This window comes from Dermochelys coriacea, chromosome 6 (genome assembly GCF_009764565.3).
Source record: "Dermochelys coriacea isolate rDerCor1 chromosome 6, rDerCor1.pri.v4, whole genome shotgun sequence".
NCBI classification, from domain to species: Eukaryota; Metazoa; Chordata; order Testudines; family Dermochelyidae; genus Dermochelys; species Dermochelys coriacea.
This window is the reverse complement of record NC_050073.1, coordinates 61,494,569-61,517,057: the sequence shown is the minus strand read 5'-3', so window position 1 is coordinate 61,517,057 and position 22,489 is coordinate 61,494,569. Positions and strand designations below refer to the sequence as shown.

General features: G+C 42.8%; 1 protein-coding gene across 12 annotated transcripts in view; it reads right to left on the bottom strand.

Moving 5' to 3' along the window:
- PCNX1 (pecanex 1) overlaps positions 1-22,489 on the bottom strand; it is a 136,438-nt gene that overhangs the window by 14,086 nt on the left and 99,863 nt on the right. For all 12 annotated transcript variants that reach the window (XM_043517855.1, XM_043517852.1, XM_043517853.1 and 9 more), the window contains 7 exons: positions 21,853-21,911; positions 19,756-19,971; positions 19,046-19,299; positions 16,617-16,847; positions 15,090-15,190; positions 12,962-13,112; positions 5,061-5,291 (listed from right to left, as the gene is read on the bottom strand). In XM_043517855.1, coding sequence (XP_043373790.1) covers positions 5,061-5,291; positions 12,962-13,112; positions 15,090-15,190; positions 16,617-16,847; positions 19,046-19,299; positions 19,756-19,971; positions 21,853-21,911 — 1,243 coding nt within the window. The remainder of the gene's footprint in view (positions 1-5,060; positions 5,292-12,961; positions 13,113-15,089; positions 15,191-16,616; positions 16,848-19,045; positions 19,300-19,755; positions 19,972-21,852; positions 21,912-22,489) is intronic.

Sequence of the window (22,489 nt, the reverse complement as noted above, 5' to 3'; positions counted from 1 at the left end):
TTCTGAAGTAAAGGCCCTAATCTCGGATACCCTTCTGGCCAAAGTAATGGCCACTAGGAAAGCCACCTTCCAGGACAAATAGAGCAGAGAACGCATTGCCAATGGCTCGAATGGGGAACCCATGATCCTTGAGAACACCAGGTTGAGATTCCAAGGGGTAAAACCTGTCAAGTCTCTTGAGAAATCTACTGCAGATCGAATTTGCAAAGATGGACCAGCCATTCACCCACAGACGAAAAGCCAGAATTGCAGTCAGGTGGACACTAATTGATTAAGCCAATAGCCCCTGCTGCTTCAGGTGTAGCAAGCAGTCCAGAATGAATGGCACTGATGATTGCATGGGCAAGACACCTTTCTGCACTCACCAGATCAAGAACTTTTTCCAGTTTGCCAGGTACATAGTTCTAGCAGACTGCTTTCTACTCCCTAAAAGAGCTTCTCGAACTAGTCCAGAGCATGAGCTTCCAGGCCATGAGATGAAAAGCCTTGAGGTTTGGGGGACGCAGGTGACTGTGGTCCTGGGATATTAGATCTGGAACCTGAGGTAGTCAGATTGGGTGTTTCTACTGATAGGTTCAAGAGTGTCATGAACCAGTGCTGGCATGGCCAGGCTGGGGCTATTAGGATGACTCCTGCTCTGTCCCACCTGATCCTCAGCAAGCCCTTGTGTATGAGAGGAATGGATGAGAATGCATAGAACAGGTGTCCCGTCCAGGGCAAGAGGAAGACATCTGTCAGAGATCCTGGACTGTGGCCCAGGAAAGGGCAGAATTGGAGACACTTCCTGTTGGACCTCGTTGCAAATGGATTTATTTGGGGAGTTCCCCACTTCCGGAAGATGACTTGTAGGATCTCTAGGCAGATGGACCACTTGTGGTGGTTGAAGAAAACTCTGCTGAGGTGATCAGCAAGTGGGTTCTGAGAACCTAGCAATAAGTTTCCTTGAGGTGAATCGAGTGGGCTATGCAAAATTCCCATAAGCGAAGTGCCTCTTGGCACAGGTGAGAAGAGCATGCTCCGCCCTGTCTGTTGATATAGAACATGGCTATTGTGTTGCCTGTACAGACTGACATGAACCTGCCTGCTACATGGATTTGGAATGCCTGGAAGGTCAGGCAACCTGCCCTGCGCGCTCTGACATGGATGTGCAACAAGAGCTCTTCCGGAGACCAGAGGCCATGAGTCCTGAGGGAGTCCAAGCGAGGTCACCATCCCATTGCCAAAGAGTCTGATGAGAGAGACTGACAGTTGGAGTCTTGAGAAAGGGATTCCTGAGCACACTGTTAGCAGGTTTAGCCACCAATCGTGGGAAGTAATCACCAATGGGGGAACTGTAGTGACTGAGTCTACATGATGTAGGCTTGGCGAGTATACTGATGTCAGCCATGCTTGGAGAGGTATGGGTTGAAGTCTCATGTGATGAGCCACATAGGTGCAAGACACTATGTGGCCCAGGAGCTATAAGCAATTTTTTGCCATAGTGACAGGGTGATTCTTGAAGCTTTCTGTAGGTTTCTTTATTGCTTGGAAGCATGCTTCTGGGAGAGAAGCTCTGGCCTGTACCAAGTCCAGAACTGCCCTGAAGCATTCTATCCTCTGGACCAGGAAAAGGGTGGATTTCTGTGCATTTATGAGCAGACCTAAATTCTGGAAAGTCGACTGTATGAGTCTCACATCTGTCTTTACCTGGAGTCTGGATCGACTTTTCATCAGCCAATCATAGAATCATAGAATCATAGAATATCAGGGTTGGAAGGGACCCCAGAAGGTCATCTAGTCCAACCCCCTGCTCAAAGCAGGACCAAGTCCCAGTTAAATCATCCCAGCTAGGGCTTTGTCAAGCCTGACCTTAAAACCTCTAGGAAGGAGATTCTACCACCTCCCTAGGTAACGCATTCCAGTGTTTCACCACCCTCTTAGTGAAAAAGTTTTTCCTAATATCCAATCTAAACCTCCCCATTGCAACTTGAGACCATTACTCCTCGTTCTGTCATCTGCTACCATTGAGAACAGTCTAGAGCCATCCTCTTTGAAACCCCCTTTCAGGTAGTTGAAAGCAGCTATCAAATCCCCCCTCATTCTTCTCTTCTCCAGACTAAACAATCCCAGCTCCCTCAGCCTCTCCTCATAAGTCATGTGCTCTAGACCCCTAATCATTTTCGTTGCCCTTCGTTGTACTCTTTCCAATTTATCCACATCCTTCCTGTAGTGTGGGGCCCAAAACTGGACACAGTACTCCAGATGAGGCCTCACCAGTGTCGAATAGAGGGGAACGATCACGTCCCTCGATCTGCTCGCTATGCCCCTACTTATACAACCCAAAATGCCATTGGCCTTCTTGGCAATCGTCGAGGTACGGATAAACCTGAACCCCTTATCTCCTCAAGAAGGCTGCAACAACTCACATGCACTTCGTGAATACCTGAGGGACCGCCAAGAGACAGAATGGGAATGTCATAAATTGGTAGTGCACATAGTTCATGACAAATTTAAGGAACCTTCTGTGTCCCTGAAAGATGGCAATGTAGAAATATGCGTCCTTTAAGTCAAGGACAGCGTACCAGTCCCCTGAATCCAAGGAGGGAATGGAGGAGGACAAGGAGACGATGTGGAATTTCAGCTTCTTTATGAATTTGTTGAGGTTTTGCAGATCCAGAATCGGTCTGAGACTGCCATTGGCTTTTGGGATTAGGAAATATCAGGAGTAGAACCCTCAATCCCTTAGCTCTGATCCCACTCTTAAGAGCAATTGCACCTCTTGGGTTAAAAGTTGTTTGTGAGAAGGGTCCCTGAAGAGGGATGGGGAGGGTAGTTGGCAAGGAGGGGAACAAAAAAAACTGAAGGATGTATCCTACTGTGATCATGCATAGCACCCTATCGAAGTGGGATAACCTGTCCACAAAATCTGGGGAATTTGGATCCATAAACTCTTCCTGGTACATCGTCCTTGACTGTCCCATCAAAAAGCCTGCTTTGACCCCACCAAGTGTCTGGGGGTGCAGCTACAGATGAAGTCTGTGGGGGAGGTTTCCTCCTGTAGCCCCTGCTCTTCCTGTTGCTATAGTCCTGTCAAGCAGGCAGGAGGAAGAAGCAAGCCGTTTGCTGTGGCCTATAGCGCTTCCTCACTGGGGCCACAGTATGAAGGCCCAAGGACGTGGCCCTTGACTCTTAAAAACTGAAGTTTGGAGTCTTTCTGCTCTGAAAAGATTGACTTACCTTCAAATGGCAGGTCCTGCAAAGTTTGTTGGACCTTGTGCAGCAAGCCCGAAGACAGCCCAATGTGGGTTGCACCTTAGCAGCGTCTCTCTGTCCCACTGACCTCAGTGTAGGTGATTAGCCTTTGTTGGTCTTCCTTTGCTTCTTCCTAGGCACCAGTGACAGTGAACGGTGCCTGGGCTCTCTCGCATTCACATCCTTGTTTGGCACCGGGGATGACTGATGGTGCTGAGGTTCCTTAGGCATGGTCGGAGCATCTCACCTTGGTGCTGGATCTGGAGAATGGCACCGGGTGTCCCAAAGTGAAGCCAGGGTGCTTCTTACTGAGGCCAACGTACTCAGTGCCGAGTCCAAGTGGCCTTGCTCCAATGGAGGTCAGAGTGCTGCCTCCATGAGGATAGAGTGGAGTCTAGCATCTCTATCCTTCTTGTTGCAGGCTTAAAATCCCTACACAGCTGAGCTTCCCCCAGACACTTGAGGCAGCTGGAATGGAAGTCACTCACAGGCATAGGCTTGTGACAAGATTCACAAGGCTTGAAACCTGGAGAAGAGGCATGTCCTGGTTCGGGGGTGGGCCGGTTTACCCCACTAACAGGGTTCCTAACTAACTAACTTAATAACTGAAACTTAACTAGTAAATACAATCAACTATATACAATAAGAGTAGAGAAAAGTTCACTAAGGAGTACTTGCAACAGCAAGAATGAACTGAAATTCCAGCGACTGTTGCAGGCCGTAAGAAGCAATTGGGTGGTCAGCAGGGTCCTTTATACCAAAGCTATGAGAGTGCAACTCCAGGGAGCAGCTGACCTGACCCAACGGATACCACTGAGGTAAAAATCTTTCTCGTGGCGATGCTCATGGCAAGCACGCACCTACATTGGAATGGACATGAGCAAGCACTCAGAGAAGAATTACATTATTATGGATAGAGCATATAAAGTGTACGCAGCATTGTACAACCAACCATCAAGCATTCACGCTCCCTGCTTCAAAGGACTCAATATATAGGCACAAGCTGCAAACAGTACAGAATAAAGTGCACAAATACGGAATGGCAGGTGGGCCCTCTAATAGGAGCTGGATTTTAGTTTTTGAAGAGAGAGTGGCCGTTCGGCATATGTTAATTTAGGATTCTCTCACATACCTTTGGGGGGGGCATACATAGAAGATGATATGAAGCAGATAAAGATAATTTAAGACTGACACTTGAGTGGACAAAGGGGAGCAGCAGGAAACATAACTGAAATCCAAAGTTATGGAGAGACCTGGAAGGAAAGCTTAAGCTTTGTTCAGAAGAGGGGGCATCTGTGTAAATACCGAAGCGGCGGAAGTAAAGCTATAGTCAGACTAAGGCTACATTTATCACTGTCATCTAAATGTAGATAAATTCAAAATTACCACCAATAGTACAAGTCACAATATAGATATGCTTTCACAGAGCCATGTTTATACAATAGGATTATTATGCTGACTTTAAAAGGTATTATACACTTTCCATACCTCATACACATAATGGACAAAAGGGCAATAAGAAGATAAACAATTAGGTCCAATAAAACTAACAAAGGGACTGCTGAAACTGTGTTTTGCTCATATTGTCACTAGGTATTTTTAGAGATGACATTACACTTATTTTTCTGTCAATATTTAATGTTTATGGAAAGTACTATCTTGATAACCAATTAAGTACTCTAGGACAGCTCAAGCAGTGACTGCTTACTGAGAAAGGTAATGGGCGGGGCTAAAGCAGTAGTTTTCTGTAATGATTAACCTAAATTCTAAAACAGCATGAAGCAGCACATCATATGTTCATTCAACATGCATATACAATAAACACACACCTTGATTACTCTGAAACTGAGATAACGCTTGTTCAACATGATGATTTTATATTCATTGGTGCCATCATCCATCACATGGCGGAGGGCAAGCAGGGAGGGAGAGTTGGAAAGGACAGCGCTCCTCCAGGCTGGGTCCCCTTCATGTGCTATAACCAGGTTTTGCTCATGGGACACAATGGCTTCATAGAGGACAGCAGGGTCATCATATTCATCTGGGGAAGTGAAGTGATCCTGAACTCAAGAATGAAAGCATTATTTGAGAATGGCTTAGTGTCAGAGATGCTAATTGAGTAAAAAAAAAAGTAGAGATTTCAGACCTCAGAAACTATAGATAATGCATTGCACAAAATTACAATAATCAAAAACAGATTCCCACCATTGTTTAGATGAGTTCAATATCCACCCACATCAAATGTTTCTTTAAGTTTGGGGGTGGGAAGGATTTATCTAGTACTGGTAATGGTTAGTTGTTATAATTTTTATACTGATTTTATTGTGTATCTAGTCACATTGCCTATGGAGTGGTTTTGGTTCTAACAAACTACTTCAGAGCTCAGAAGCCTTGAAGTTTAAAGCCAAAGAAGTAAAGTATTGAATATTCAGTGAGAGGCTTTTTTTCAACAGTTGGTATCATTTACAGTAAGAAAAACAAACACATGAATGTGCGTTCAACACTGACCCGCAGTCACACACCAAAAAGAAATCGGATTTCAGACAAAACATCCTGTATACTTCATCATGCATTCACATCATCATACTATTGCTGGCCACATATTTACAGGATCCATTCAGTATTAAGTTATGGCTCTTTCTGATACAAAAGTACAGATTTAAATTCCAAAGGGCGAAGACCATGTTTAGGTTTTTCTTTTTTTGTTTGCTTGTTTTAGTGCCTAGCACAATGAGGCCCCAATCCTGAGTGAAGATACCTCAGAGCACTACCACAATGCAAATGAAAAAAGTCACCACTTATCTGTACTATGTATTAGTTCAAAGGATTGTGTTTAAAAACATTTGTATTTTTATGCATATTTGTGAATATTTTTATGTACATTTTCCATTTCTCACTCATTTCTCCATATTCAGGTGCATACTTTGTAGTGGCCTACGTAATATCTGGAGAATATTTCAGGATTTGTAAATTGTAATCCTGCCACTTTCACCATGACTTTCTATTACTCTACTGAAGTTGTTTTCTGCATTTACTCCTAACGTTTCTCATTTTGTATACACTGCTAAATTAAGAGAATTCCATGATCTAATAGAACAAGCTAACTCAATTATTGCTATGACATTGCATGATAGTTTTTGGTGACTTTCATATATTGCAGTGATGCAAGCGTGCAAGACAGCTGCAGTGGCACAGGAGCCAGCAAACAGAGCTGTACACGGGAGTTTGAGTGGGAGTTTGTAAGGGGAGTTTGGGGGGAAGAGTAAGAGCCAGGTAAAGGGACAGACAAGCTGGTGAAGGGAGCGTGTGGTGGTCTGATAGTGTTTTGGTGCTCATTGCGGGTTTGTTTTCCTGTGATGTTTTGGTTTGGTTTGTGTTTCCCAGACTAACAGGATTTAGGTGAGAAGACTATGAGACACAGAGGCAGCAGTGGTAGTGACCCAAGCAGTGGAAGACACAATGAAGATGACTGGATGGAAGAGAAGATCCAAAGATTGGAGATGCAGGTGGAGACTCTGGTTGAGTTTAGAAGGGGGTTCGAGCGGATGATGGAGCAAAGACATGAGGAGGCTGAAGGGAAAAGATCAGACTTGCAGATGGAAACAGGACCAAAGAATTCAGAGGGGATACTGCTGGGTGAGGATTCGCATGTGACTAAGAGAACCAGGCAGAGGAAAAGACGGGGCAGTGAAGGAGAAATAGAGCTCAGGAACAGTTTTGTGGAGTTGGAAAATGAAGGGGCACAGCAGGTGGCCACTGAAGGCGAGAGGGCAAGGAAGAAGAGAAGAGCAGATAGTCCTATAGGAAGAGGGTGAGAGTCAATGGAGATAACACCACCAAATGTGAGCTCCAGGAATGGGTTGCAGAGGATTGCAAGGGACAATAGGAATCGAGAGGACTTGCAGCCAGATGGAACAGGGGATAGATTGGAGAATCACACCATCACCAGGAAAAGGCAGGTCTACGTGATTGGGGATTCATTACTGAGAAGAATAGACAGGCCTGTAACAAGAGCTGATCCAGAGAACAGAAGGGTGTGTGCTGTCTGCCAGGTGCTAAGATAAAGGATGTGGACCTGAGGCTGAAGAGGATCCTAAGGGGAGCAGGAAAGAATCTATTGATTGTCCTTCATGTGGGAACAAATGATACGGCCAGATTCTCGCTGGAACATATCAAGGGAGACTGTGCCAGGCTGGGGAAGACGCTGATCTTCAGTGGGATTCTGCCTGTTCCTAGAGAAGGGCAACAAAGGTGACACAAGATTATGATGCTCAACAGATGGCTCAGGCAGTGGTGCCATAAGGAGGGCTTTGGGATGTATGGCCACTGGAAAGCATTCATGGACAGAGGACTGTTCTCTCAGGATGGACTTCACCTGAGTAAGGAGGGAAATAGACTTCTAGGATGGTGGATGGCACAACTGATCAAGAGAGCTTTAAACTAGGAATTCGGGGGAGATGGTTGTGAGATGTCCAGGTAATCTCCACGCCAAATTTTCTCTTTGAGAGGGAAGAAAACGAAGTAAGAAAGGATACAGCTGTGGGTAGGAGAATGGACATACGGTGGAAGGGCAGTGTGGATACCAATCTAATAGGTAATACTGGCGGTAGAATGTCTGTGCCCAATCTGGTAAAGAATGCAAGCAAAGCCAAACAGCAAAAATTAAGATGTTTGTACACTAATGCAAGGAGCCTAGGTAACAAAATGGAGGAACTAGAGCTAGTGGTGCAGAAAGTGAAACCAGGGATAACAGAAACATTGTGGAATAGTAGTCGTCATGACTGGAGTACGGGTATTGAAGGGTATGTGCTGTTTAAGAAAGACAGAAATAAAGGCAAAGGTGGTGGAGTAGCATTGTATATCAATAATGAGGTAGACTGTAAAGAAATCAGGAGTGATGGAATGGATAAGACAGAGTCTGTCTGGGCAAAAATCACATAGGCGAAGAAAGCTACTAGAGCCTCCCCTGGGACAGTGCTTGGGGTGTGCTATAGACCATCAGGATCCAATTTGGATATGGATAGAGACCTCTTTAATGTTTTTAAAGAAATAAATATTAAATGGGAATTGTGTGATCATGGGAGACTAACTTCCCAGATATAGACTGGAGGACAAGTGCTAGTAATAACAACAGGGTTCAGATTTTCCTGGATACGATAGCTGATAGATTCCTTCACCAAATAGCTGCTGAACCGACAAGAGGGGATGCCATTTTAGATTTGGTTTTGGTGAGCAGTGAGGACCTCATAAATGAAATGGTTGTAGGGGACAACCTTGGTTCGAGTGATCATGAGCTAAATCAGTTCAAACTAAATGGAACGATAAACAAAACTAGATCTGTGACTTGGGTTTTTGATTTAAAAAAGGCTAAATTTAAAAAATGAAGGAAATTAGTTAGGGAAGTGGATTGTACTGAAAAACGTGTGGATCTAAAGGCGGAGGAGGCCTGGAATTACTTCAAGTCAAAGTTGCAGAAACTATCAGAAGCCTGCATCACAAGAAAGGGGAAAAAATTCATAGGCAGGAGTTGTAGACTAAGCTGGACGAGCAAGCATCTCAGAGAGGTGATTAAGAAAAAGCAGAAAGCCTACAAGGAATGGAAGATGGGAGGGATTAGCAAGGAAAGCTACCTTACTGAGGTCAGAACATGTAGGGATAAAGTGAGAAAGGCCAAAAGCCATGTAGAGTTGGACCTTGCAAAGGGAATTAAAAGCAACAGTAAAAGGTTCTATAGCCATATTAATAAGAAGAAAACAAAGAAGTGGGACCACTTAAACACTGAGTATGGAGTGGCAGGGCCCAATATCTAAACAAATACTTTGCCTCAGTCTTTAATGAGGCTAATGAGGAGCTTAGGGACAATGGTAGGACAACAAATGGGAATGAAGATATGGAGGTAGATATTACCACATCCGAGGTAGAAGCGAAACTTGAACAGCTTAATGGGACTACAGCAAGGGTTCCAGATAATCTTCATCCAAGAATATTAAAGGAACTGGCACATGAAATTGCAAGCCCATTAGCAAGAATTTTTAATCAATCTGTAAACTCAGGGGTTGTACTGTATGACTGGAGAATTGCTAACATAGTTCCTATTTTTAAGAAAGGTAAAAAAAGTAATCCTGGTAACTACAGGCCTGTTAGCTTGACATCTGTAGTATGCAAGGTCTTGGAAAAATTTTTGAAGGAGAAAGTAGTTAAGGACATTGAGGTCAATGGTAATTGGGACAAAATACAACATGGCTTTATAAAAGGTAGATCATGTCAAACCAATTTGATCTCCTTCTTTGAGAAAAACGAGATTTTTTTTAAACAAAGGAAATGCAGTGGATCTAATTTACCTCGATTTCAGGAAGCATTTGATATGGTTCCACATGGAGAATTATTAGCTAAATTGGAAAAGATGGGGATCAATATGAAAATTGAAAGGTGGATAAGGAACTGGTTAAAGGTAAGACTACAGCGGGTCACACTGGAAGGTGAACTAACAGGCTGGAAGGAGGTTATTAGTGGAGTTCCTCAAGGATCGGTTTGGGGACCAGTCTTTTTATTACTGACCTTGGCACAAAAAGCAGGAACGTGCTAATAAAGTTTGCAGATGACACAAAGCTCGGAGGTATTGCCAATACAGAGAAGGACCGGGATATCATACAGGAAGATCTGGATGACCTTGTAAACTGGAGTAATAATAAGAGAATGAAATTTAATAGTGAAAAGTGCAAGGTCATGCATTTAGGAATTATAACAAGAATTATAAACTGGGGACGCATCACTTGGAAGTAACAGATGAGGAGAAGAACCTCAGAGTATTGGTTGATCACAGGATGACTATGAGCCGCCAAAAGAGCTAATGCCATCTTGGGATGCATCAGGTGAGGTATTTCCAGTAGGGATAAGGAGGTGTTAGTACTGTTATACAAGGCACTGATGAGACCTCATCTGGAATATTATGTGCAGTTCTGGTCTCCCATGTTTAAGAAGGACGAATTCAAACTGGAACAGGTACAGAGAAGGGCTACTAGGATGATCCGAGGAATGGAAAACCTGTCTTATGAAAGGAGACTCAAAGAGGTTGGCTTGTTTAGCCTAACCAAAAGAAGGCTAAGAGGAGATATGATTGCTATCTATAAATATATAAATACCACGGAGGGAAAAGAATTATTTAAGCTCAATACCAATGTGGACACAAGAACAAATGGATATAAACTGGCCATCAGGAAGTTTAAACTTGAAATTAGATGAAGGTTTCTAACCATCAGAGGAGAAAAGTTCTGGAATAACCTTCCAAGGGAAGCAGTGGGGGCAAAAGACGTATATGCTTCAAGACTAAACTCAGTATGTTTATGGAGGAGATGATGTGATGGGATAGCCTAATTTTGGCAACTAATTGATCTTCGACTATTAGCAGTAGATATGTCCAATGGCCTGTGATGGGATATTAGATTGGGTGGGATCTAAATTATTACAGAGAATTCTTTCCTGGGTGTCTGGCTGTTGAGTCTTGCTCACATGTTCAGGGTTTAGCTGTTTGCCATATTTGGTGTCAGGAAGGAATTTTCTCCCAGGGCAGATTGGCAGAGGCCCTGGGGGGTTTTCGCCTTCCTCTATAGAATGGGGCACAGGTCACTTGCTGGAGGATTCTTTGCACCTTGAAGTCTTTAAACCACGATTTGAGGACTTCAATAGCTCAGACATAATTAGGGGTTTGTTACAGGAGTTGGTGGGTGAGATTCCGTGGCTTGCGTTGTGCAGGAGGTCAGACTAAACTATCTTAATGGTCCCTTCTGACCTTAAAGTCTATGATTCTATGATTATTTAAATTAGAACAAGCTTTTTTATTTAATTCACTCACAGCTTGGATCTTCATGATTTTCATATTTCAACAGATTAGATTTTTGGATGGCCAATCTCTTTTCCATACTAGTTGCATCTCAGTTGATGTTTGCTACATTTGCTGAACTTTGTCAATATATTACAGCTCTCCCATGCTCCCATTCCACTGGAGTGGCGAATACCAAATTTAAGCTGTTTTGAATTGAAAACTTTTTATTTTCAAGTGACAGTGAAAGCTCTGTTTCAGGACAGACTGATAATTAGACCTATAAATAATTTCTGGAAACACTAGCACCAGCATTTTTTTTTTTTTTTAAGAAGGCCATGTAATGGTACATTAGAATAAATTCTGGCTCACGTGAGAGAGAGAGAGAAATCCTTCAGGTGAACCCTGTTTCAAAGGCATAATTTCCCAAGAAAATAAAAGCAGCCAAGCTCACACAGCAACAGTAAGAGGACATGGAAGGTGTTCACTGTGATTCTGAGATTTGCAGCTGATGCCTTGGTAATTGGGGTAGAGGTTGTTGTTTTCACACTTCAGCAGCTTTGAATATACGAGATTATTTTTTAGCTGGAAGCTCAGTCAAAAAGGAAAGGCAGGCCCAGGAATTGCACTCTGCAAGGACCGACAGGACCTTCCCCATTCAACCAATTGTGTATGCAGGGGTGGGTAGGCTTCTCACCAGGGAGTTACCCATGGATCTTGCTAGGTGGCCCTTTTTGTTTCATACTGGCCCCTGACTAGTCAGTGTCTGGTGAATTTTTCAAGCATTGACTCAGACTCATAGATTTTAAGGTCAAGAGAGATCATCGTGATTATATAATCTAACCTCCTGCACATCACAGGCCACAGAACCTCACCCATCCATTGACTCAATCTCTGGCTGAGTTACTGGACTCCTCACATCATGATTTAAAGACTTCAAGTGACAGAGAATCCACTCTGTAGTTTAGTTTAAACCAGCAAGTGACCAGTACCCCATGCTGCAGAGGAAAACAAAAAAACCCAAGGTCTCTCCCATTCTGACCCCCAAATATGGCCATCAGTTGAATCCTGAGCATATTGACAAGACCCATGTGCCAGGCACCTGGGAAGGAATTCTCTGTAGTAACTCAGGACCCTCCCAATATAATATCCCATCTCTGGCAGCTGGGGATTTTTGCGACTAGCAGTCACAGATAGGTCATATACCATTGTAGGCAGTCTCATCATACCATCTCCTCCATTTACTTATGAAGCTCAATCTTGAAGTCAGTTGGGTTTTTTTGCCCCCATTGCTCCTCTTGGAAGGCTGACCTTTACCAGAGATGAGCTGCAGAGAGTACAGTGTATGGAGGTGATGTGAACCCAGAGTCTACGTTTAGTCTCATATTTATGAGTTATCCGCCCCCACAACAAGCACTTCTTTCCCTCTCTTGAGTCCTTTATTTTTTCTCTTCTTACTTTCTGCTTCTCCACCAGAATGGCTAAATTAGATGTCCCAGTGGAACATCCCAACTCAAGAAATACCTGACATGGGTCATTTAACAAGCGAGGATTTCATGTCCTTAGAGCTATTCAAAACACAGAGAGGGAAGGAAGAATGATTGAATGAATTCCCAAAAAGGGAACAGGGCCAGTCAGGCAAGCCAATGAGTTTGATGAGGCAGAGATTATATTGTCTTAACTGAACATGGTTTCACCTCAGTTTGATTAGCCCTATAAACATTTAAAACACGGTCTTTAAAAACATATTATAGACTTAGCTAGCTCTAGCCAACACACTTATCTTAAACAGGATTTAAAGCTTGCTATGCTGGCCAGGCAAGCTGTGTGGAAAACTGCTCCATATATCACAATTTAATCAATCAGCATGGACAGAGCCAAAAAACATACATCCCTCGTTAACCTTATTACCTGATGTAGTTTGAGTGACATGCGTATTCCAGGAACCACCACTTTCCTCAGCAATTCCATGTCAGCAAAGATCCATTCATCTCGGATTGAAGAGATACGGAAGTCGCCCTTAAACAGGGCATGCAGCCCATACAGGAAAGATTCCAAATTACTGTTTGGGATGGAAAGTAACCCCGAAACATTAACATTTAAAAACCTCCATATGCAGCATCCCTTCCTTACATCAGTAGAAATATTGATTTATATAATGTAACATTGAACTGTAGAGATAGGTACAGTTGTGATATTCCTCTGTACACATATGAACATAAGAATGGCCACACTGGGTCAGACCAATATGGCCCAGTATGTGGTCTCCTGACAACGGCCAATGCCAGATGCTTCAGAGTGAATGAACGGAACGGGGCAATTATTGAATGAGCCATTCTCTGTCATCCAGTCTCAGCATCTGGCAGTCAAAGGCTTAGGGACACCCAGAGCATTGCATTGCATCCCTCATCCTCTTGGCTAATAGTCCTCCATGAACTTATCTAGTTCTTTTTTGAACCCAGTTACAGTTTTGGCCTTCACAACATTCCCGGCAATGAGTTCCATAGCTTGACTGTGAACTGTGTGAAGAAGCAACTTCCTTATGTTTTAAACCTGCTGCCTATTAATTTCATTGGGCAACCCATGGTTCTTGTATTCTGTGAAGGTATAAACAACACTTCCTTATTCACTTCTCCACTTCATTCATAATTTTATAAACCTCGATCACATCTCCCATTCGTCATCTCTTTTCCAAGCTGAACAGTGCCAGTCTTTTTAATCTCTTTTGATAAGGAAGGTGTTCCATACCCCTAATCACTTCTTATACCCTTTGCTGTACTTTTTCAATTTCTAATTATCACATCAGTCGGGGGGGAGAAGAAGGCAATAGCAGGCCTGGATAAAAGGAGAAAACCTAAGTTACAGCAACATGGGTGTAATTAAAAATGCGATAATTATATTAACATTTGCAGTGGGCATGCCATAGGTATAGGAACTAGATAGAATATACACTTGACCAAGAATGCTGAGGGTCAGATTAAGTTACAAGAGTGCATCACTTTGATACATTTTTTAAGCAGCTGGAATTTTCCAGGGGAGTGCAACACTACAGAGTATGCATCCATCAGGAGACTGCCTCAATTGTGCCATTCTTGGAGAAAAGATTAAGAGCTTTACTACCTTCTTTTGTTTCATCTCATCACCTCCATTTAACTCATCACGAGGATTTGTCACCATTTACAAGTCTTAAGTATTTTTAAAAACTAAATTGCTATTATTATAAGTGCTATTTCAAAGTGACTTAAGCATTTAGACTCCTAAGCTTTTCAAAGCTAATTTAAAAGATCCTGTGAAAGTTATGGACCTTGTGATCTGCCCCAATGAAGTTACTGTATTTCAGCAAGATCATATATAGTGACAATCCTTCAGGGGGCCAACCAAGCAGCCTCGCTGTAATATGGTGAACTCAGAGGAGAAGTTAGTCAACAGTTGTCCTTTCACATGAGATAAAGAGTAAGTGTGCTGTGCTTGGTGTCCAGGAAAAGGACAATGTTTTAGTATGTGTTTTTGAGTCACCAATTTCTTGGTGTTACCAACACACAACACTAAATTTTACACTAAATCAGTAATACAACATCTACCAATCACAGGTGACAGGAACTGGGCAGGCCAATGAACCTGTACCACTGGTCTAACCCGCATCTTGATGAAGATTATTCCATGTGCTACAACACTCCTCCCTGCACCCCTTTTTATATATAGGCTTCATGCTTGGAGCAAGGAATAAAGTTCAATTTCAAGACTTGATTAATCCTGCTCATTTTTCAGCAGGTATCATGGACAAGAAAGGCGTGAAGGCCCTCCACTTCACCACTCTCAACTTCCATTATCCTTCCCACATCCTTCATTTGCTGAATCTTGGCACATCTTCACTGGATCTTCCACAATATTTATGAAGGAGGGGGGCCTAGAGTATCTGTTCATTTTGGGGGTCTATGAAGAACATTGCTTTTGTATGAAGAGTTAGCCATTACCCCAAACCTAGATGCTCACAGGATCCCCACCTCCAAAATCCTTGAAAACAAGAGCGTAGTATTACCTAGACATATGATGGGAAGCAGTCCCCAAAGCTCTCCGACCCAGAACACACAGTCCGTAACAAAGAGTCACCAAGGAGGAGTCTTTATCTGCATCCAGCGGCTGGTAGTAATAAATACATAAAAAAAAATAAAGAGTCATGTGGAGAAGGTAGGGAGAGATTCATACTATAGCAAAGTGTATGCTGATAGGAGGAGTGACAAAAAGGCAAATACAGAAAGCTACCAGAAATCAACTTCAAGTGGCACTTATGTTAAATAAAAATGGGCTGGCACTCAGAAGCACCCGAATTCAAATTAGGGGTTCTTACAGTGCTTTGTAAATGCTGCCTTACTAATGAGATTTGTACAGAAAAGCACTACATTTGCCATTTGAATTAGTTGCAAGCTGAATGCATGTACATACTATCTTGCATGCATACTCTGTTCTTGAATTCTAGGTTTGATTCATAAAAAGACTAGTCTTGATGAACAGAGATGTCACAGGCATATTAACGGACCAGGCATACATCTCTCACTTAAAAGTTAAACAATATATATTTGTGAGTTTACTTCAGAAGTATGTAGACTGCTTCCATTCATCAAAACACCCAGAGCAAAAAGCCATGTGTGTGGTGCTTTGTAAAGCAGCATTACTTATGTAACACTTCATTATAAAGATAATTCTCTCGGCAATAAAATGTCGTGTATCCAAGTTATTAAATCTGCTTTCCACCACCCCACAAAATAATTGCCAAGTGATGATCATGGAATACAGGCAGACAGTTTTCTTTGATGGCCATTCTCCACATCTAAAAAGGTTTCAAATATTATACACTTCCTAGAAGAGGCCTCCTTTTAGTCACTTACCTCCAATGGAGCTCCCCAATGTTAAATACCCAGGTACTTCATTAAATCTAAAACATCAGGAGACCCTTTTACCCACTCCCTGAAGACCACATCTATCCATGGTCAAACCACACATTTGAGAATTTAAATAAGCAGACAGATGCCAGTGTAATTCTCTAGACACACTTTTGTATAAACTTCCTTAAAAGGGTGCGGGAGGTTTGGAGAGATGACAAAGAGGCTAGGAGACGAAGTGGTCCAGAGAAGAGCTTCATATTTGACCATGAGTTACCTAGCAATGCTTTGGGCAGTCGATTTTATGTACTATAGAGGAAATCATTTTGTAGTTAGGGTTGTTTTGAACATTAGTGAGCCAGGGCTATTCTAAAATCATTCTTCTCTGCCTAAACAGAGGCCCAATCAAGCCAAATTATATTGTGTGATTTGGTCGCCTCCTCCTTTCCCTAGTGCACTTCCAACTACATAATACACTACTTGCAATCTAAGACTAATTTGAACTTTGGTCTCAAGAGATCAAGGTCAAAGCATTAACTCATCAACCCAAACCCAATGTAACACTTTCCTACAAATCAATTTGAAATCTAAGTTTCAATAGACAGTTAAATCCACGCTACCAAAGAATATATGTAAGAGACTTTCCTAGAAAAGTTTAATAGTTCTGGTCACTCTGTCATGCTTACCTTTTCTCTTCGGGAGCAGCAGTACTCTATCCAGTTGAGGTAAGTCATACAGAAACTCTCTCTGGAGACCCCTGCTAGATGGTGGTCATAATCCTCATCAATATTTGGATTAAATGTAGGATCCACATCAACATAGTTGCAGTCTGCACATGGCTGTAATCCTTCCTGCATTGTTTCATTAGCTAACCATTCCTCCAGCTTGGAGGAGGTTGTGACATAATAGATAATGCCCTGAAATGGTACAAGTTGAAAATATTATGACCTATACTACATATCCAGGAAATAATTTAAATCTAATTTGTTGTATTAAATTATGTATTTCTCTGTTACACACGAGGATGGAAATAGCACACCACACTGTTTGAAAGTGCACAGGTTTAATTAGTGCGGGATTTGTAACAGGCCTGTTTGTTTAGTATGTTTTTTAAAAAGGACTGAATTTAATGTTTTTAGTTAAGAAAAAACAAACTTCAAGCCCTTGTGGCTGCAAAGAGAGCCTTCTAAATGTGAACCATAAGTCTGACAAGTGTTTCAAGGCCAGATTTATTTACCCCTCAGAAGTATGAAAGGTTATGATCATATTTGAGACAGTCTGGGTATCAATGTTTTGAAGAGATCAAGGCCTGTTGGCTCAGGGTGACCAGTGAAGATCTGGCAACTAGCATCTTTCTGCAGAAGTAGACATTTTCCAGGGAGTCTTCAGCCAATATTTTCCCTCTACCACTGTTATGCAGTGATGTGCATGACAGTGGCCTTCTGCCCCCACTCCTCCATCCCAGAGGTGGCTGCATTTCAAAGATGGTGCCTGTACATACTTAATAGAGAGTTTTGGGATTGAAGAGATCACAAGTATAATTTCCTATCATTAACACAAAACAGTATTTACTTGCATCCTTTGCAAGCAATGAGAGCATAGCAGGCTCCATACATTCCCCCAGGTTCAAAAAGGCCCATCTTAGTTTTGGATTTGCAATAACTAATTATAGAAATATTTTTAACAACATTTTCCTGCACTCTTACTGCAAATAACCTTAACAAAGGTGCACTGACCCAGATCTAAAACAAAGAAAATGATTGTTCAAAGGTATCAATCGAACAGCAAGGAGGAGTTTTGGGGTTTGGATATTTTGTAGTGGTGGGGGGATGGGACTTTTTTCCTTCTTCGGCTCTGTCCTGGCCAGATTCATATTTGGGTAATTACCTTCTGTCCCCTAAGCTTCCACTGATGTTTCAGTTGGATACAGTAGTCATTCTCTGTCCTAGATTGTATTACATGGCTGTCCAAATGTGAAAATAGCTATTACACTTTACCACAAGGCATGTCTACACTTGGAGCTGGATGCGCGATTCTCAGCTCAAGGAGACATACTCGCACTAGCTCCTTGCACTATAAATAGGGCCTTACCAAATTCACAGTCCTTTTTGGTTAATTTCATGTCAGAGGATTTTAAAAATCATAAATTTCATGATTTCAGCTATTAAAATCTGAAATGTTACAGTGTTGTAATTGTAGGGGTCCTGACCCAAAGAGGAGCTGGTGAGAGGGCGGGTTTAAACGTTATTATGAAAGTTTAGTTGGTCCTGCTTTGAGCAGGGGGTTGGACTAGATGACCTCCTGAGGTCTCTTCCAACCCTAATCTTCTATGATTCTGTGATTGTAGGGGGACTTGCTACCCTTATTTCTGTGCTGCTGCTGGCGGCAGCGCTGCCTTCAGAGCTGGGCAGCTGGAAAGCGGCGGCTGCTGGCCAGGATCCCAGCTCTGAAGGCACAGCCGTCACCAGCAGCAGCACAGAAGTAAGGATGGCATGGTATGGTATTGCCACCCTTACTTCTGCGCAACTGCCTGCAGAGCTGGGCCCTCAGTCAGCAGCTGCCATTCTCTGGCTGCCCAGCTCTGAAGGCAGCTGCGCAGAAGTAAGGGTGGCATAGTATGGTATTGCTACCCTTACTTCTGTGCTGCTGCTGGCAGGGTGCTGCCTTCAGGACTGGTTGCCCAGCCAACAGTTGCCACTCTCCAGCTGCCCAGCTCTGACGGCAGTGCAGAAGTAACTGTGGTAATACTGGGACGCTCCTAAAATAACCTTATAACCCCCCAGCAACTCCCTTTTGGGTCAGGATCCCCAGTTTAAGAAACGCTGGTCTCCCCTGTAACACATTTTTCATGGCCGTGAATTGGTAGGGCCCTAGCTATAAATCACACCCCCAGCTCAACATGTAGACATACCCTCAAACCACCCGTTCTCCTTTGGTGAATGAGAGATTCGTGTATTCATAGCTTATATCGCATTGTGTAACCCTCCACTTTGAAGACACTATATATACACACATAGAGAGTTAACAGTTCATGCTTTCAATTCCCCAAAATAACATTATGTTGAAGGACAGCTGAATTCCCCCACAGCCACGTTTGCTAGGTGCAGAGCCATACCTTGACATAATAAGTGGTGAGAATTTTCCGAAGATCAAAGACTTGAAGCATGGAAGCGGCACTGTTGTCTGTGATGCTGTAGCCTTCCAGAACATACTTTGTCACAAGCACTTCCCATGCCAGCCAGCGTTGGCCAAAGGTAGTATTGAATGAAAGCATATGTGGGATATGGCCAGGTTCACAGCAACAAAACCCTTCATCTTCCTCTACCCCCTCGGTGATGGCCTCTACTTCTCGTTGTTGACAGTAAGTGCCTTAGGGGATGTTAAGAAAAGTAAGACTTTAGATTACTAATTTGAAGATAACTGATATTTTAAAAAGTTTGAGACACCAGAATACATCACAAATTATGTTTCTGTTAACAGCAGGTAAATTAAACTACTGTATCTAGGTTAACTATTTAATGAAAAAAATTAAAATTGCTTAGTTTTGATTTACCACTCTATATTCAAACATGCAACTAGGCATAGGAAAAGAGGGTAAGTGTCAATCACTGTACCTGTAATACATTAAAATGCAATGAGAAACCTATATTAGCTCTGTTATAGAACTCTGTGTCCCCTCTTATGTAAGAGGGAGAAAACAAGAGACCCTGAAGCCCAAGTTCAAAGCCACTGGTTTAGAGAACCAAACTGTAAATAAGTTAAACTTTTCAAAAAAGTCCATTTGGTAAGTCAATCAAATGGGTAATCAAAGCACAGAACTCTTACCTCTGAATTCAAGCCCCCTCAGCTGGAAGGTGACCAGACCATTTCCTATCTCTATAAGGTGTACTAGTGCATTGAGGTAGTCAGAAGCTAGGATGAAGCAGTCCCCAGTACTGTAGTTCCCCCACCGCCCCAGCAACAGGTCTCCACACAGGCTGTGCTGAAGGGAACGGGTTAAATGCTCATAGAAGATTGAATTCAGGTTGTTATCATCTGAACCTACAGGAAAAACCCAAGCTTCTATCAATTAAAACTTGTACTTTGCCATCAAGAAAATATAGGAGTGAATGTAATGTTATTTCAAAAGATCTCAATCTCTTTTTATGGAGGCAACTATTCAACTAACGAATTCATTCTGAATGGATTGATAGGTTAATCAGTTTTGGTTTTTTGTTTGTGATCTCCAAGCCACTCCTTCAGCTTCACTCATACTACTCCCATATGCCTAACTCCATGCAGTGCTATGCTTAAGCACATAGGCACAAAGGAATCAAGCAACAATCAGCAGTACTACTTTAGGATGCAACTGCCCTGGTACCTAGATACCCTTTAAGCAGTGCTCAGTTCCCAGATTGCCCTTGTTCATAGCACTCAGAAATCCCACAGAAAACAAAACAGCTGTGCAGGTACTGCAACAGGAAGGGGAGAAGTAGGTAGGCATAGAAAGAAGAAAAACAAGACAAGAGTACATGGTACACCTCTACCCCGCTATAACGTGACCTGATAGAACACGGGTTCGCATACAACACAGTAAAGCAGGCCCCTCCCCCCCCCCGGGTCTGGGAGGCAGGAGCTGTGAGGGGGCACTTTTGGGGGCGCCATAGGCACTGAGTGGCTCAGGTGATTAGTGGGGGGCTGGGAGCAGCCCGCTCCACTTCCCTCACCCGGCCGAGCCATGTCGCTCGGGGGACGGGGCTTGGGGGAAAGGGATCCCCCGCTGCACTCACCAGCGGTGGCAAAAGCAGAGCAGCCCGGCCCCAGCCCGCTCCACTCTGCCAGCTCCCAGCCACGGCGCTACACTTCCAGCCACTGGTGAGTGCCGGGAGCGTCCTTTCCCCAACCTCTCCGCACTCACCGATGGCGGGAAGTGGAGTGCTGCGGCTGGGAGCTGGCAGAGTGGAGCGGGCTGGGGCCATGTTGCTCTGCTTCCCGCCGCTGCTGGTGAGTCAGGGGGCGGGGGTGTGGATAGGGGTCGGGGGTGGTTAGGGGGACAAGTTCAATATAACGCAGTTTCACATATAACGCGGTAAGATTTTTTGGCTCCCATGGACCGTGTTATATCAGGGTAGAGGTGTAGTTTGGGGAAGAGCTCGAGAAAAGGGGATGTGAGAGCAGACAATGGAATGGCAGAAAGGAATAAAAGAGGAGGAAAAGAAGATATCAGAAAATACAGCTGTGTCGAGTAAGGTAGAGTTGATCACTGATCTAAAAAAATTGCTTCCACCTTTGCAGTTGTGTGGTTTAGCAGGAAGGGTACTGGTGGAGCTTGATCAGTTCATTTTCGAAAGAAAGAGGTCCTCATTCCATCATTGGATCAATCGGTTTGTTTTGCACATGGAATAAAATGTAAACTTATACCTCCTGTCTAGGTGATTGAAACTACTCCCTAATTGGTTCAGACATAACAATAAAAAACCCCTAATGGCTAGAGTATAGACACTGTCCATAGTTAAAGCCACAGTTAAGCCAGTAGGCACTTTAGTGTCAAAGTACATTGAGTTTACTTCTGTAATAATCCCCTTCCCCAGCTAAAGCAAAGCATCTGAAGATTAACTACATTTATAAAAGAGATAGGTATTTCCCCCCACATAAATTAGATTATAGAGTTCTTCACAGGTGCTGTGTATATAAATAAACACAAGTCAAACACTTTAAAAGAAACCCAATTATAAGCTGAGCTACATGTACTACAGTCATATAACATTCAGTATAGGAGGTGAAACTCATCTTGATATACAAACACATTTTTATTTCTGTCATAAGAAGTTCCCAGACACAAAATGGAAGTTGGTGTGTGTCCCTTTCATGTTAGTAATATCTGTACATGACAGACTCACATCTCCACCCTGTACCATTTCAACCAAAAAGTAAGAGTATTACCTGGATTTCTATCAAGCTGGGAAGCGAGTCTTGTGTTTGAATGGTCCACACGCTTTGTGCTGAAGACAACAAAATTAAAACAAAAACATATTTAAGAGTTTTTCGTACGACAGGAGAATATAGGGAAAGGAGTTGTAAATGATGCTGTACTGAAGAAAAGATTTTTTTTAGGATAGCTTTGAAAACTTTGCCTGCAATTCTTCTTTACATTCAACTTAGAATCCTGCCTGTACATAACAATGCCTTTTAGCCATAGTAATGTTAGAATCTAATTCACCAAAGCTCTCTCCTTTGCCCACAAAAAGCCAATTAAGGTAGACAGTTTCTAAGTTCTGCATGAAGTTTTAGCTATGTTACTTGCATTGAAGTCAACAGAAGTAGCAAAGCTAACACTTGGCTGCACTCTAAGTTGACTTTTCAGTGTGGCACTAGTAGTTAAGAAGCACAAGTGCTGCTCCATTTTAGTTCTCCTCACCAAAAACTGCCATTATGTTGGCTGAAGGAGAAACCCAAATTTGTACACCAGGTTTTAAAAGCAAGGTCTTGAAAGTATTCTACTCTGAGAAGTGACAATAAATGACACCTAGGTTTCATTGATATTTATTGCCAGTGACTCAACATGGAACTTGCTCATTTT